The following is a 16,468-nucleotide window of genomic DNA, read 5'->3' as shown; positions in this document are numbered from 1 at the left end:
GTTTCTCGGGGCTGGTCTGTCTGAGACAGAAGATATTTAAAGGTATTTCAGTGTCGATGCTGAAGACTGAGAGAGTTAGGAGGTGTGTAAGGGAAGGAAGGGGGCCGTGGCTGGGTTTGAGACCCCTCAGGGCAGTCTGGCGCGGACCCTCCGGGCGCGGGGTGTGGACGAGGGATGCAGCAGGGATTCTGAGCTGCCCTGCTTCATACTCTGAAAGGATTTGGGACTCCGCCTTGTCATTAAAATCACAAGCCATTTTCTTTTGAGCAAAAGCAATGGCTTACTTTCCAAGTACTTTTGCAGTGTTCTTGATTTGCCATGTGAAGGTTATTATGCCTCTCAGTTATCTCTTTGGGGTTATAAAAAGTAACAGATTTTGAAGGCACTTTACAAAATTAAATAATTATAAAATGCTGAGTACTCTGTGTCATCATCTTAACTTCTTAATTTTTGGTTCGTTTTGCTCCCAACTCAGTGTGGATCTTATGAATCTGTTTTTCTGTTTACTGTGGCTTTTGCTTTCTCATTTTTATTTCCTTCTTTGGTGGATGTTTGCCTATTCAGCAATAGTAATTACTGTTGAATTATTTGCTGTAGATAATGCAGAAATAGAGTGAAAACAGATGATCTAGAATAAGTCATATTTTTTTTTTGCTTTATCATGAAAATTCTGATTTTTATTTTATGTATAACAATATAAAGATTTGTAGACAGGTTAATTTAGTGTACATTCAATCATTCGGGACATCTTAGATTTTGAGGAAATTGTGTTACTTAAGGAAGTTACTTAATCATTCTGCACCTCATCAATCTTATCTGTAAAGCAAGAATAATGCCTATTTACAAAATTATCTGTCTCATTTCACAGAATTCTGTGGCCCATCTGATACAATGTGTATAAACATGCTTTGCAAATTGTAAAATATTTTATAATATACTATGATTTGAAAAATATTCGATCTCAGGCTCTCGTGGTCCATTATAAACTCCCCTTCTGGCATTCTAGGAAACGAACACTCCTCTGACACAGGGTTTTAGTTCAGTTTTTAAACATCATTGACCTGCAAATCTCTATGCTAATCTAAGTATAATTTAAAATATTTAAGAAGCCCTTCATTTTTTGAGAAAAAATTATTATGACTGATATACTATATCTCTATTTATAATGCTTAAAAGTGCCAGCTCTGAAATTAGGCTGCCTTGCATTCAAATCCTAGCCACAGCTTTTAATAGCTAACTGTCTTGGATAAGTTTAAACTCTTGGTACCTCTAAAAACTGAAGCTCTGCAAATAGTACTATTTCATAGGACTATTTTAAATGAGATAAACTTAGTACAGTGTTTGCCAGTGCTGAGCACTCAAAACGTGTTATTATGTGTATGACACTTATAGCAATATGAATCCATATATAAAAGGATAGTTCATGTAAAGTAAGTGCTTCAAAGGATTAGCTTTTCAATAGCTCAGTGCTGACTAGGTATTTTCATTTACATAGCTTCACCCACGGGATTATAAACACATTTGGAGGAACATTTTCTCTCTTTGAATCATTGTAATGGCTTACTTTTTGGGGTGTCAGATTTATGCCTAACCTAGCCCAGAACTGCTAGTGGTGATTCCTTCCTTGACTAAAAAAGATTTTGAAATATACTGTGCGATTTTTTTTTTTTAAAGGAAAGCAGGTATCTGCTCTCAGGAGGCAGAAAATCTGTGATGTCAAATGTGGCCACCAGAGGGAGCTGGGTAGCCAGTGACCCAGCCCTCGCTCGGAGGCCACGATCTCTTGTCCCTGTGAGAGGTCAGGAGCTGCCACTGATCCCATCCGTGGAGCTCGTGGCCTCCTGTTTCCTCCACCACTGACCTGAGAGGGGCCCGTCTCCTTACTGCTCAGGGACCAGTCATCGGGCTGGAAGCCCTTCCCCTCCTTCAGAAACCGTTAGGCTCCAGGAGCCAGCACAGCTTTCCCTTCACCCCTGCCCTTTCCCGAAAGGCCTGCCCATTCAGGAGTCACCTGGCTTACAGTTCAGCGCATTTAGGAGAATTAGCTTCACCTCATCCTATTGCTTTCACTTTTGCTGCTGTCCCTCAAGTTTTCTGTAAGTTAATTTCTTAACGGGATTTAAGAGACTTCATAAAATAGTTGCCAATTACTCAACGTTTGGTCACTCTGCATGGTTAAAAACCCACCACTTCTTAAGAATCAGTAAACAGTATCTATTTTTAATAGTACTCAGAGCAGAGATTTGACAGAGGATGGGGAAATGTCCACTAGCAAAGCCGCCGGGGAAGTCTGCCCTCTTCGTTGTTAGTTGGTATAATTCGGGATGGATCTCATTAAAGGGCCGTGAGAAACAAACTTTCAGTATTTGTCTTCTGGGCCTTCCTTTGGTAACAGGGTCCAGCACAGCCGGCTCTCCCGGCTCCCAAGCATCAGCGAGAGGGAGGGTAGTCCACTTAAAAGGCCTATGGCGTGTGGGGTGAGACGAGGCAGTGAACACACCGGGGTGCAGGTGCGGGTGTGGGCCCGGGCCTGTGTCCTTTTGGCATAGTGGGGCGATTGGAAGAGAGGTGTGGGTTCCTGGCAGCAGAGCTGGCGGTGGGTCTGGCAAGATCATGCACTTTGGTTAAAACAAAAGAGGCAGGAAGAAGTTCGTTCAAGTGGATGGTCCCAGCTCAAAGTAGGCTGTGTGTCCTGGGAGCCCAGAAATGGGCGGTGGTGTATGGACCCACTGGAAAGTAATTTCTTTTTCAAAATAACTATCCTTTGCGGTATCGCGCCTGTACTCGGAACCTAGTAAGGCAAAGGAGACTTCACTTGCAATTTTCTTGTTTAAGGAAGCTTCAGAGAATTGTAGCATCTGTTGGTACCAGGTACTAGTCAGAGGTCTGTTAGGTCATTCATTCAGGATTGGGAGTTAATGATATTATGCGTTAATACACAATAATTTCGGAGTAATTATCCAGTGCATAGCTATCTGAACAGCAGCATGTGTCGGCAACTTGCTAACACCATCCTATGAAAAGCTCCTCAAGAGCACATTGGGTTTAACAGCCACATAGCTTTTTTGTTATTTTTCCACAGGAGGGAAACCAACAGTATGTCTTTCATTTAGTCAGTAATTAAAGATGCATTTTTTTCTTTTTAATCTTATTAAAATTGGACTTTTTAAAGGCTTAGCTGAAATTTCATCCTGAAAAATAAAATGTAAAGGTTTTCCCAGAAGAACGACTTCATATTAATGTATATTATTCAAACCAGAGCTCGGATTCTGATCCCTTGTTTCCACTAGTGACCACAGTCCCCTGGCTTCCCAGTAGATGCACAGTGAGATCAGCCACTTTGTCAGGTCCCCCAGTCTCAGTTCTCTGCCTCTGTTCCAGGTCCACACAGGCAGAGAAACCACTCAAAAAGCAGGTGTTTGGCTCAGGGAAAGATCAAGCCAAAAGTCTTGTTGCTTCTGAGAGAGGTGGCAGCTTGGTCCAGCCCAGCGCTGGAAAATTCTGGGAACAATTGGGAACACACTCATTTTACAAGGTAGTATTATAGATAAACATTTTGATATCTGTTCTCTATTAAATTAATTGACCACAGATTTAGATACTTCAAAACTAAACTATTAGGAATCCTATTTATTTGTAGGTGTTGCGTCACAAAAAATTATGAATTTCAATCAGAGTTTCATGATTGGTGGTTTTCAGCAGACTTCTATTTTATTTTAAAGCTCTTACAGATTTGGCAAAGTAAATTTTGCATTTTTGTGATAAGTAAATTATGACTATAATTTCTGTGGTAAGCAGTCATAATTTAAATTGTCAGAGTAAATAACATGCTATTGCCACAGTAGAAGTTGCGTAAACAGCTGTACTGAGAGATACTAGTAAGAAACGTGCCCTCCCGGGGCACTTGGTCGTGCATGTTAACCAGAGGGGTAAACTACGGCATTTGTTATCATTTTGAAGAATTTTTTGACAGAAGCAATTTTTTACAAAAAGAATAAGTTGAGATTAAAATAAATGTATTATCAGATGTGCATTATAAGCACATAGTGGAGCATGGGGCTGTTTTGTAGTGAGATCAGTGGAATATGCTGGGTAATACCCTGATTTCCCCAGGTACTCTCTTTGCTTTACTTCAGTTGCAAATGCACTTACTTGATACCACACACGCATGCATGTGTGCCCACACACACATGCACACACACGCATGGTTTTTCTTTTCTTAGAGTTAACAGGTACACACCGGTGCCGAAAGGGATTTTCCTGGTGCTGCCCATTGGCACCAGAGTCCACAGGTGAGACCAGCAGGCGCTAAGTTCCCCGTATTCTAAAGAGAGCCACCAACATTTGAAGCCAGATCCTCCTTCCAGGGCTCACTAAGAGCCCCACTATTTTTCATTCATTTAGTAAATATTTATGAGGTACCTCCTATGTTCCGGGCAGTGCTCCAGACACTGGCGATGTATTGATTTGCAGTTCCTGTCCCAGTGGAATTCACAATCGGGGTCTAGCAGAAGGGAAATAAAGTAGCTCTCTCCTTGCTTCAGTTAAAGTCAAAAAGGGGAGGGAGTGGGCTTCCAGAGGGCCATTCGCAGAGGTTGGTGCTGCCCACTGGGAGACTGGCATCTGGTACCCCAGCCAGCTGCTTGCTGAGCTGGCTGAGCCTGCAAACCCACCAAGGTGCCACTAGAATGGAGCTCAGTAGGCTGTGGGAACACACAGAAGATCTCTGCTTCCCTCTGAAGAGCTCCTGTGGGTAAGGCCGAGGCCTGAAGGATGACCAAGGGCCATGGTGCAGGCGCAGTGTGCTAGGAAAGAGGACTCTGGGGCTTCTCCTCTTGCTGTGTCCTGGTGGCCCCTGGAGGGTGTGGGGAAGAACCTCCATGACCTCGGTGGCTCTGAAGGTGGAGGTCAGAGTCTCCAGGAGGGTGAGCACCAGGACGGTACCATCCACTGCTCCAGGAGATCCACACACGCACCCCCTTCTGTGCACAGACCACCAGTATCAACCAAGCCAGAGCAAGGCCAGGGGAACATCCCTCCACAGACAAGTAACATTGACACCAAAAGACCCCTGTCCCCCTCCCAGCTCCCCACACCAGAGGAGGTTCTGGATACAGACATCACCCCTTCCCACTGCAGGTCTCTGGGTGTCTCTGTGTGGGACAAAATCTGTATTTAATATGAGATTGAAGTTTATAATTGGTCTGGACTTTTATTAACCAGAAGTGATGAGAAATCAGGGAGATTGGCCTAAGATTCCTCAAGGGATAGGTCATGGAAATTGGCATAGCACAGCTGGAAAAGCGTGACTGGAGAAAAAAGTTCATATAATAGTTGCAGAGATTCGACTGCCCAATCAGCTAGTTACAGATATATTTGGACTTGTTTTTAATGTTTATGATCTCCCATAACTCATCACATGCAACAAGTCTTAACTTTGTTGATGGCGAAGCTACGTATAACAAAGCAGAGTGGCGTTCCTACGGCATAATTCTGGTCACAAAGCATCATCAAACTTCTAAATAAAGACCCAAAATGCTTCTGATATTGAACATTGAAACAAGGATGAGCGATATGTACATTTAAGAAAGAGGAATAAAAACAGAGAATTCTTTTCCAGCTTGCCTATTCCCGTTCAGGGGTGTGGGTGGCCAGAGTCTGTCCCAGCATGGGACAGGACGCCCTGCATCCCGGGGCCACTCCCAGATACACCCAGGCCCACTCAGACGCAGTGTGGGCACAGGGCACCTCCTTGGGATGTGGGGGGAACTGGCATCCCCGGAAAAACCCACAGATGTGGGGAGGGCATGCAGACTCCACACAGACGGCGGCCTGGCCAGGAATCGGTTTTTTTCCTCATTATTGTAACGAAATGGCATTGAATGAAATGTTATTCAAGGACCTGCTGTAGTTAATTTTTAAAGAAACGAGGTATGTAAAGCTAATCAGTGAATTTGTTCCTCTCCCATTTAAGGCCTTATCAGTGTTTTAAGTTTTTCAAACAAAGTGTTCATCAGAGTCACTGGGCTAAGACCTCAGTCAAAGCTAATGGAGCTCCCTCGCCCCTCAGACCGGAAAGGTTTAGTTACCAGTTGGTTTCAAGTTACTTGGGTTTTGTTGTCTGGGCCTAGAATTGTAGAGCCTTTGCCCCGTAGCGGAGCTGTGCGTGAATGAGCTTTTTCCGAGTTTTAGCAGGCGGACTGCTTCCTAGAAACTGAAAGCATAAAAGGGACCGGTGATCACTGCCGTTGAGGAATTCAACTAGAGTGTCACCTTTTCTTTTTCACATGGGCGGCTCTGAACCTCCAGGACAGGATCGCTGGGGTGACGCATCAGCTTGTGGCCCATGTGGGACCCAAGCCCAGCAGCAAGCCCGCCACAGACAGCTTGAGGGACACAGGCAGTCTCGCTTGTATGTCAAGGGGACATGTCTTGTTGGTTTTGTCACGGCATGTCTCTTTTTATTGGTAAAATTATGGCGTCTATTTCAAAGCACTATATAGAAATGTGTTTATTTTGCTGAAGGGCTGATTACATAGAAAAATACTTAATAAACATATATGAACTTATTTCATAAGGCCAATTATAGCTAAAACGTTAATATCTTATGAGTAAAATATTTCAGTAGGTACAACCTGGGAGAAAAAGCAGGATTTTTTTCTTAGCTTTTGCTTTTCCCCCCCCCTTTCATAGGAAAGATTAAGCATATTTAGACTTGATAGAAAGAAGAGAGGAAAGAAAGATGGAATAAAGTACATGAGTGAACATGAGGAAGGAGGATTTCAAGGCACAGAAAGAAACATTATGCTTGAACTGAGGAGTGAAAGGAGAGAAGGGAGATGGAAAAGAAAGGTAACTTGGCAGACCTGGGCTGCTCAAACCCTGCCCATTCGAAATGATGGCCTTTTGGGGCCCTCGGCCAGCCCCTGGAATACACCCTCTCAGATCTTAGAATACGCTGCCTGGTGGCATTGGTTTTTAGACTTGAGGCCCTGGGTTAACTGTGCGGGTTTGAGGGGATACGTTGTCCTGACAGTGGGCTTTGTGCACCCCCCTGCTTCTGCTCTCGGAGGAGGGGCTGGTGTCCGAGTAGCTGAGGCGAGGCACACGCGTGCTGCATGCCCTGCCCGTGTGATGGACCCACAACCAAAACTCCAACACCAAGGCTCAGGTCAGCTTCCCTGCTCGTCAGAGCTTGTCATGTGTCATCACACAGCAGTGCTGGTCGGATTGAGTGTCCCTGTGTGACTCCACAAAGGTGATTTTTTAAAGCCTTGCTTCCCTGTTTTTAATCTATTAAAAAGAGAATCTGTTAAAAACTTTAATGTGATAATTAGTTTTGAAGTTCTTCTGTGGTTCTTGGGAGACCCAAGAAACAGTTCTAGGTGGGCTCCAGTCCAAACTCACGTTAGTGGACTTCATGTCCTCGGGTGCCTGCACAGCACCTCCAGCTGTGTGACCCAGGCTGGGTCCCTTGGTCTCTCTGAATGTCTTCACCTGTAAAATGAGGTTAGTAATGTCTACCCCATAAAGTGTAGTGACTGCTAGGATTCAAGGACAAAGCACAGGATCTAGGAGAGTGTGTAACACATTGTAAATGATCCATCATTGGTCCTTTCCCTCTCTTCCAGTGAGAGCTACAAGAACTATAGTTTCCTCCCTTTTCTTTGGGAATGAGAGTAGAATCTAAATGCCTTAAATTTACTGTCGATGCTCTGAGGTTAAACCACCAAAACTGATGCTTCAGGGCAGTTCCAGTTCTAATCCCAGAATAGTTGTAGTAATTCGGTCAGAAGACAGGGGCGGCTCAGCGCAGAACAGACCGACATGTAGCCCTCCATCCAGACAGGTAAGTAGCGCCTATTTGGGGAGGAAGGCTGTGCCAGTAGACAGAGTTAATGCCACTTTTAAGAGCACATTTTATACGAAATTTACAGTGAGGAACTCAGCTTTTATTGTATAATGTAGGGATCAGAAATTATTGCCATTCTGTGAGCACATGTCGTGAATGTGTCTGTAAAGCTTTCTCAGCAGTCAGTGTGTTGTTCTCAGGGCAGAAACGAAACCAGGACACGCCTCCATATAGCGATGTTTTATTTACCTCTCCTTTTACTTCACTTCCTACTATTCCTGACGCTGTCTTTTTGGCAGGAGGCCCCCTACCTGTTTATATCCATCCGGACTAATCAGTGGCCTGATGGGTTTCTGCTGGCACTTGGTTGCGTTTCCCACTCTCGTCTTTGGTAAAATGAGCGCGGCTGCCTCCAGGAACGGTGCTTTGTAAAACCAAACCAGGTTCCGTTCAGCACAGTGAAAACATGAGCTAAAACGGAATATTAGGGGGGAAAAAAGCATGTCGCTCGAGGCCACGTACAACTGGAAACAGTCTGAGGCAGGCACTGGTACATCTTACAAAACGCTACAGGCAGTTCAGCCCCAAGGTTGCCATGGGAAGCGGTTGCCGTCGGCCGTGCTGCGGGTACGTGGACTGCTGGAATTGCTAGCAGATGGGGAGGCAGATGAGTCAGGGTACAGTATTAGCAGTCCACATTTTTTTAATCATAGGCCACTAATAAGGTCTGTAGCATCTGTGAGGTTTATTTAAACAGTTGCTAAGAAGAGTTTGTGTTCCCAGTAAACACAGCAAGCCTTGCGCAGGGTTTCCTTGCTTGACTACTTGACTAACCGTGTTAACATGAGCATCTCAGGTTGCCTCTTGGTGGTGGTGTCCCGTTTGTTTTGACAGACTGATTATACTAGCAACTCGTGGCCCCATTAGGTCTTGAAATGGTGTCACATTTATGCACTTAAAAACGGTGTCTGCTATTTTTCGAGATTAAGACTTTAAAAAAAAAAATCTCTCATGTAATTGGGACTATTTTTGACAGAGGAAATAATATAAAGATCTAAGTGTTTTCCCCGAGAGCTCGAGCGCTTAGACGGCATGATTTAGAGAGCGGTTCCTTCTTATCGCTGGAACGTGATGTTTTAGGTTTCCTAGTGGACGGGATTTACAGACTGACAGAAAGTTCTCAGTTTACTGGCAGCTCTTCCTGATCAGTAATAAGCAGCCTTTTCATACTCATGAAGTTCAGAAATAATTAAAAGTTTGAACTGTCAGAATTATCAGTGGTTTGATTTAATCTTGTTTTCCACCTTCACATCTCATGTCATTAAACTAGTTGTGTTGCTTTTTATTCAGGAACCAGTAAGTTATTAATGTGCACATCTCTTACTTGGATTCTTAAGGGATACTGAGAAATATATTTTTAGGTATTGGTTTATGATCTTACCTTCTGGATGAAATGTGGTAATCTGGGGCCGTCATTAACAAAATGAGCTGTTTGTTCAAGCTGTCCAGTCATGATGCAAACCATACCAGTTCTCAAAATGCTCACTCCTATTCTAACACTTTCATTTAACTTATGAACATCTAATTACTATGCCATCTAATTATTATTGCTAAGAAGGGTAGAGGTTTTATGTAAAGTCCCTCACTTGTTTTCAACAAACCTTCGGTGGCAGCTGGGAGATCTCATCTACCAGCTGGCCGAAGCTTACAGAAGGTGGCAGCTCTCCCTCTGTTGAGCTTCTGCAGTTTACTCCTTTTTAGAAGACGGCTCTATAGAAATGTTGTTATGTGGGGTTTTCGTTCACTGTGGCCTTTATGGCTGGGTACTTGAAAACCTTGTGCTCAGGTTGAAGACCCAGGAATAGCTCAGCAGCACACTCGTCGTTTGTTGTGACTTAGAGCTGTGACCTCTCTGACAGGGCTAGATTAACAGTGTCAAACTTGTGCCCTGGCCAGTGCGGCTCAGTTGGTTGGCATCGTCCTGTGCACTGAAAGGCTGCTGGGGCCATTCCTGATCAGGGCACGTGCCCGGGTTGCAGCCCGATCCCCAGTAGGGGGCATGCAGGAGGCAGCTGACCAGTGTTTCAATCTGTCTCTCCCTCTCCCTTCCTCTCTCTAAAAACCAATTTTAAAAAATCTTAAAAAAAGAGACTTTTCCTAGTAGATACTATCCAAGTATCCCTTTAAAAAATTAAATAAAATAAAAATGAGAATGGCTGCTCTCCCCAGGAAAATGTACACATGAACATGCAGGATTTTGCACATGAGAAGCTGGTTCCTGGACTTGAGCTAAGAACCTTTCACTATAATTTGTACCACACACAGTGGGGTTTAATTTTATAGAATCCTGCATCAATCCCTAAATGTTTATAGTTGCTAATCTTCCCCTTCCCTTCCAACTAATTTGTAAGTTTCCTAAGGCAAGGAAATAGTTTGGAACTTATTTGCTTTCCTTACAGTACCTACCAAGATGCTGAGACTGTAATAGCATCCTGTAAATCATTATGGTTTAACAGATTTTTTTAAAACCACCTGCCTGCCACCATTGCTTTAAGAGTCAAATTCTGAAAAAAACCCACCAGTTTTAGATTTTTTTTTTAATGTCAGTAAGATAAAAGCACAAGTGTTCAGTTATATATCTCAGGGCACCCCATAGTCCCTGAGACGACATCCCTGAGATGCGTTTCTCGGGAGATAATCTCGGGTCTTGCTGCTTTGACATACACCTTCAGGATGCCACAGATCCTGATGCAGAGCAGATTCTGTCCACAGTATGTGGTGACGTGAGGCCCCTCTCCTGCTGGTACACAGCAAACCGGGGAAGCTTGTGCTAGTGTTGTCCCCAGAACTCATCTTAACCAAACTAAACGCAGTCAGACAATGTTGTTTAGTCCAGCGATTTTCAGCTGCTGTGCCACAAGGATTTTTTAAACGTGCACTGCCTGCCTGTTTGGTCAGGGCGCTGACCTCTTTTCCCTTAGATTGTCAGAAAAAGAAAGACAATAGCCAGCGCAACAACAGCCGTCCAGTGTGGATGAACCAAAATGATACCCATTGTTTGGTCGGATCAGCAAAAAATATATTTTTGATGTGCTGCAGAATTTTAGTAATTAGTTTACATGTGACATGAGACGAAAAAGGTTGAAAAATGCTAATTTAGTCAAATCATATTGTCAAACTATAACGTAAACAGTGAAAGCCTGACAGGCACTTCAATTTCAAATTGGCCTCGCCCATGTCAGAACTTACGTGACACTTTTCAGGTTTGGGAGATTTCTTTTTGCCCCTTGATGTTAGAGAGAGAAAGAGAGAGCAAAGCATCAGTTCGTCCTCCGCTCATTTATGCGTCATTCTTAGCTGTGCCCTGACCAGGGGTCGCCCCGCGATCTTGGCGAACCAGGGTGATGCTCTCGCCGGCTGAGCTGCTGGGAGGGCGGGTTTGGGATATTTACAATGATAAATTTAAAACCCTATTTTATCACAATGCCTGGGATAAAATTATTCTAGATAATTTGATTTTCTGATTAACTTTTAGAGTGCTTAAAATTTAAGCATCTGGTAAGATGCAGGATGGAAGAGTTAATTTGCCCGGCCCTGGGCCCTGGCCCCGCCTGGGGTGGCGTCGCGCTGTGTCGCCGCCAGGGCGAGAGTCGAGAGGCCGCCCTCACGGGGCATAACCTGAAAGTCCGCTTCGTGGCGACGGTGGCTTTGTCTTTCTGCCTTTTTTAAAAGCAGATATATTTCACCAGCTTGTTTTCTCATTTGCTCTTTTCTAAAAGCCGAGTTTTTTATTACTCTGCTGCAAATTACTTGAGGTTCCTGCAAGATGTGGCTTCTTGGTTCTTCGTGGCAGGAAGGCCTGTTATAATTGTTGAACCGTATTTCAAGATAACGCGAAGAGTTTGCTGAAGTAGTTCTGCCAAAGCTCATTGGATTTTAACATATTGCAGGTAATCTTACTATGTTAAAATCTTCATTTTTTTCTATATCTAGTTAAAAAATCTGAGTTTAGAAGAACTGCAGATGCGATTAAAAGCACTGGACCCCATGATGGAGCGAGAAATAGAGGACCTCCGGCAGAGATACACGGCGAAGCGGCAGCCCATCCTGGACGCGATGGACGCGAAGAAGCGGCGGCAGCAGAACTTCTGAGGCCCCCTCTCTGCTGCCCCGTAACCTCCGGGCCAGGCGGCCCCGCGGGCTGAAGGAGCAGCGAGGCTTCCTCCTCCCTCGGGCCCGCTCCGCAGCCGGGCAGGGGCCACACGCTGGGGGGAACGCGCGCAGGGAGTTCCCGGGGCGCTGCGTGCGGCTGTGTCCACTGTGTCCATCTTTAACGCTGAGAACAGCAGACACGGAGACACTGAAAGTGTAAAACGAAGGCCGTGTTCAGAGACCCTGAAAACCCAAAGCTGCTGTTTAATTGTGCAGCACTCGAGGGCTTTATGTTATAATAGTCTTTATTCTTACCTAGTAGCCTATTTATTGTATCCCCTTAGGTAAACTTATTTATTTATGCCATTTCACTTTTTTTTTTTTAAAGGACAAGATCAGGATAGCTTTGGTGAAGGTAGGGATGTTTTAATAATAATGTTCAACCAAATTATACTTTGAGCAGGGAGCTCTGGGGTGCATTCCTTGATTTCCAGGATAGTTTTCCAATAGAAGCAAATCAGTAATAGCAATAATACCTAAATGGGCCAGGCATTTTTTATACTGAAGCAATAATTCCATTTTTACCTCCTGAAATTTTTAACTTTTTAATTCTTAATGTTTGGTACAAATAGAACTCTATATATTTAGGTCAGACAGAGCTATAATGTTTAAAACCAAAGAAATCAATGGAATCCTTGTACAAAAAAAGTGTGGTAAATATTTTAAAAGAAATAAATCCTTAAGACAAATGTAATTTCTTAATAATTGTTTTATGTGTCATGTGTAGGTCTTATAGCTAAACTGTGTCAAACTGTAATAAGCTCATCGAATTTATTCCTGTGAAAATGTGCTCAATTGTCACAGGACCTTTCTGTTGATTTCATTTATTTCCTGGGAATTGGTACACATCACGTGCCTGATGTAACAAAAGAGCAAAAACATTTTCACTGAACTGTGCAAGCCTTGGGGAATGAAAAAAAAAAAGATTAAAACCATTAAAAAGAAAGTCATTCTAAGCTGAATGAACATTTGCATGATCGAACGGGGACCAGTCATTTCCGAAGCTACATCTGACCATCTTGACAGCATTTGTTTTTGTGTGTTTAATTACTATGTGTAAATCATAAAAACAAATAAATTTTACTGTGACACCCAGCACATTTCATCTCTATATGTGTGTTTGTTTGTTTTTTTAACTTATCACCTGGATTTTTTTTCCCAGGGAAAGAAGGTATATTATTAGGACAGACAAGATTGCACAGTGATAATAACAGGGAAACTTCAGTGGTTTAGCATAGCACAGGTCATTTCTCTCTTGTGCTCCATGCCCGTTCCAGGTTGGCAAGACGCCCTGCTCCTGTCACTCACACCCAGGGATGCTGCTGATGGAGCCTCTTCCATCTATAACTACAGCAAGGGAAGGAACACCGACAAGTCTCACACTAGCTCCACCCAACAGTGACGCATGTCAGGTCATCCACAACTGGTATTCAGAACTAGTTACGTGGCCACTCCTGATTTCCAGGGAGCAGGGAAATGCAGCCTTACCACGTGCTTTGGGGGGAGAGATGGGAAATGCTGGCGAGTTCACCAGTGACAGCCACAGAAGGTATTTCACCTCTGGAAAGTGTCTACTTTTTAAAATGGCATTTGTAGCACAGGTAATGCCTTGCAGTAACATTTCTCTCTGTTGAGTTCTTAGGAATAGTAAATTGTATGTGTAACTGGATATAAATTATAAGATTTTAAAACAGTAAGTATTGAAAATTTTATAAAGGTTTGTAAGAATGGAATTGTATTTACAAATATGCTTCAGCTATGTCTTTATTGGAATCTGTTTAGGACAGCAGCTGAGTCAGTCAGCTCAAAGTTCGTATCTTTTTTCCCGTTCTTAATTGTGTTTCTTTTCAGTAACCTAATACCTTGCCTAATTTGATGGAATCGAATGACTAATTTGCCATCACCTGAGTAAAACCACCTACATGAAATGGCAAGAAAGCTGTGAAGATGATTTCTCCCCAGTTTGCTAAATTAGAAAATGTCTACAAGGAGACTTGACTTGGAGTGGTGAACACACAGTACAGTGTATAGATGATGTATTGTGGAACTGTGCACCTGAAAGCTGTATGATTTTGTTAACCAGTGTCACCCCAATTTTTTAAAAATGCAAATTAACTGAATGAGGCTTGTTAACCACTCCTATTAATTCAGTCTCAATAAAGGTCCTCCTTTTAATAGTAAATGTCAAATGTTGCAATTACATTGTGATTTTTTATGTAAATAGACTTTATTTCCTATTTTTAAATACACATTTAGAGAATTAAGAACAGTGGGCACTGTTTAATTTTAGAGCCTTAGGAAGCTTCAAAACATTTTAGGATAATCTGTTTTAAAGTTTTTCTTATCTTCTCACTCTCTGTCCCCCACCAATCACACAAAAAAGGAACTTAACATTAAGTTTTAAGGAACCGAAAGCCATGAGAGAAAATGTCAAGTCTAGGTAGGCCTTGATTAATCATGATGCTTAGGAAAGAGAGTTTTCAAGTTATTTTAATGAGTTTAAAAAGCAGCCTCTTCAAGGGAGAACTCAAAGGAGCCACAGACACAGCCCTGCAGCCTGGAGCTTACTGTGGGGCTCAGCCCAGAGAGGGGAGAAATCAGGTTGTAGCTGGCACTCCCTTTAGCTGGAAGGAGCAAAGGGATTTATTTCGTGAGTATTCCTGCAGGAGTGGGCAATACAAGCTGCAGCGGAGCCCAGTGACCTGGGAAGGGACAAAGCACAGAGGTGCAGCCACGGTTCTCTGGCAATTGGCATTCCAAACAGAAACAAAGCCACAGAGCCTGGCCACCTTCCCTTAACCTCCCAGAGCTCACCTCTCCTCACCCTTCATGTCAGATTGTAGAGAACATTGTCTGCAAACCCAAGAACTGGTACTACAGTTTCTGTAGTACCCTGAGCAAAGGGCTCACTCTGATTAATCCCAGGGTTAGACAGAGGTGTAGGGGAGATGCCGTGGAGGGCAAAGCAACAAGTGAGGCAGCTGGGTTCCCCCAGCTCAGCCCATCCCCACATATCACAGCTGTACTGCTAGTGGCATTTGGCTGTGGTGACAGCACTGGTATTTCATAGATTAGGAGCCCAGTCACCAACTGCATTCTCCTGTGGGGTTTGTCCCCTGGGACTGGAACAACCAGATCACAGGGGAGGTGCCCACCTTTCCAGGGAACACAGGCCATTTTCCACAGAGATCTGAAAAGCCAGAGAAGTGCAAGAGAGCTAAAAAAAAAAACTTGTGATTCAGCAACACCTACTGGAAAACAATAGGAAGACCTTATTATCAAGCTTCTACAGAAGTGCCATTCATATATAGATGCCTAGACAGAGACGGAATCCATCAAATACCATGAATAATCAAGGTGACGCTGCTCCGAAAGAAAATTTAAAATCTCCAGAAAACATAGACATAGAAATATGTAACTTAAATGACAGAGAATTCAAGATTGCAGTTCTGAAAAAAACCTCAACAATATTCAAGAAAGCAGAATGGGCAGTTTAGTGAACCAAATCAACGAACAAAACAAGCACTTTACCAAAGAGATTGAAACTTTAAAAAAGAACCAAATAGAAATTCTGGAGATGAAACACTCAATAAAAGAGATGAAGAGTGAACTAGCGAGCATAGGAAGTAAAGCTGACCAGATGGATGAAAGAATTAGTGATACTGAAGATAGAAATCTAGAAATGACACGGAAGAAGAAAGAGAGAACTTGAGCATAAAAAAATGAAAGAACTCCATGAGCACTCTTAATGCCATCAGAAAGAGCAATATAAGGATAATAGGCATCCACAAGAAGAAGAGAGGGAGAAGGGGGGTTGGAGAGCCTATTCAAACAAATAGTTTTATAAGAATTCCTCAACCCTAAGCTCCTTAAATTAAAATTCTGATGTTGGGGTCACTCCTCTATTCGCCCAACCCTACCTACCAGGTTAAGACTGAACTCTGCTTCCTGGCATCCCAGACCCAACTGCCATGACCTTATCTCACATTATTAGCTTATCATTGTCCTTTCTTCCACCAAACTGAAATGCTTCCAAACGCTATTACAATTAAAGCACAGAAGTCATTAGGTTAAGCGCAGAGAGAAGGGTATGAAGAAAGTAAATGAAGGGGAGCAAAGGGAAATAGTTTGTTTTGGCATGATAGAAATTTGTAACCCAAAATGACAAAATAGTGTCAAACCTGACATTTCCTCAACAGAAAAATAAGTCTTTCCATGTTATGAGGAAGCACTGAACACCGAGTTTTAAATTCTTTCAGGTACAAAATCCAGTGCCTGCAACTAGTTGTGTTTTCCGTGTTTAGAGAATTTGCCAAGGTGAGCTGTAATTAGTTGAGTGGAAGCTAGAAGAAACCTGAGATGAAGGCTCTCGGCTTGAAAATATTCTTTCTAACGTTCCGTGAG

The 16,468-nt window shown here is 43.1% G+C and overlaps 1 protein-coding gene across 1 annotated transcript in view; it reads left to right on the top strand.

Annotated features, from left to right (window-relative positions):
• Nucleotides 1–14,253, top strand: part of STK3 (serine/threonine kinase 3) — a 142,360-nt gene extending 128,107 nt beyond the window's left edge. The window contains exon 11 of the mRNA XM_087825299.1: nt 11,846–14,253. Within this exon, the coding sequence (XP_087681425.1) occupies nt 11,846–12,004 (159 nt within the window). The 3' untranslated portion in view covers nt 12,005–14,253. The remainder of the gene's footprint in view (nt 1–11,845) is intronic.
• Nucleotides 14,254–16,468: the final 2,215 nt, after the last annotated feature.

The sequence above is a fragment of the Miniopterus natalensis genome, chromosome 16 (genome assembly GCF_054644295.1).
Source record: "Miniopterus natalensis isolate mMinNat1 chromosome 16, mMinNat1.hap1, whole genome shotgun sequence".
NCBI classification, from domain to species: Eukaryota; Metazoa; Chordata; class Mammalia; order Chiroptera; family Miniopteridae; genus Miniopterus; species Miniopterus natalensis.
Note: the sequence above shows the minus strand (reverse complement) of the source record. Positions and strands in the feature narration are given on the sequence as shown.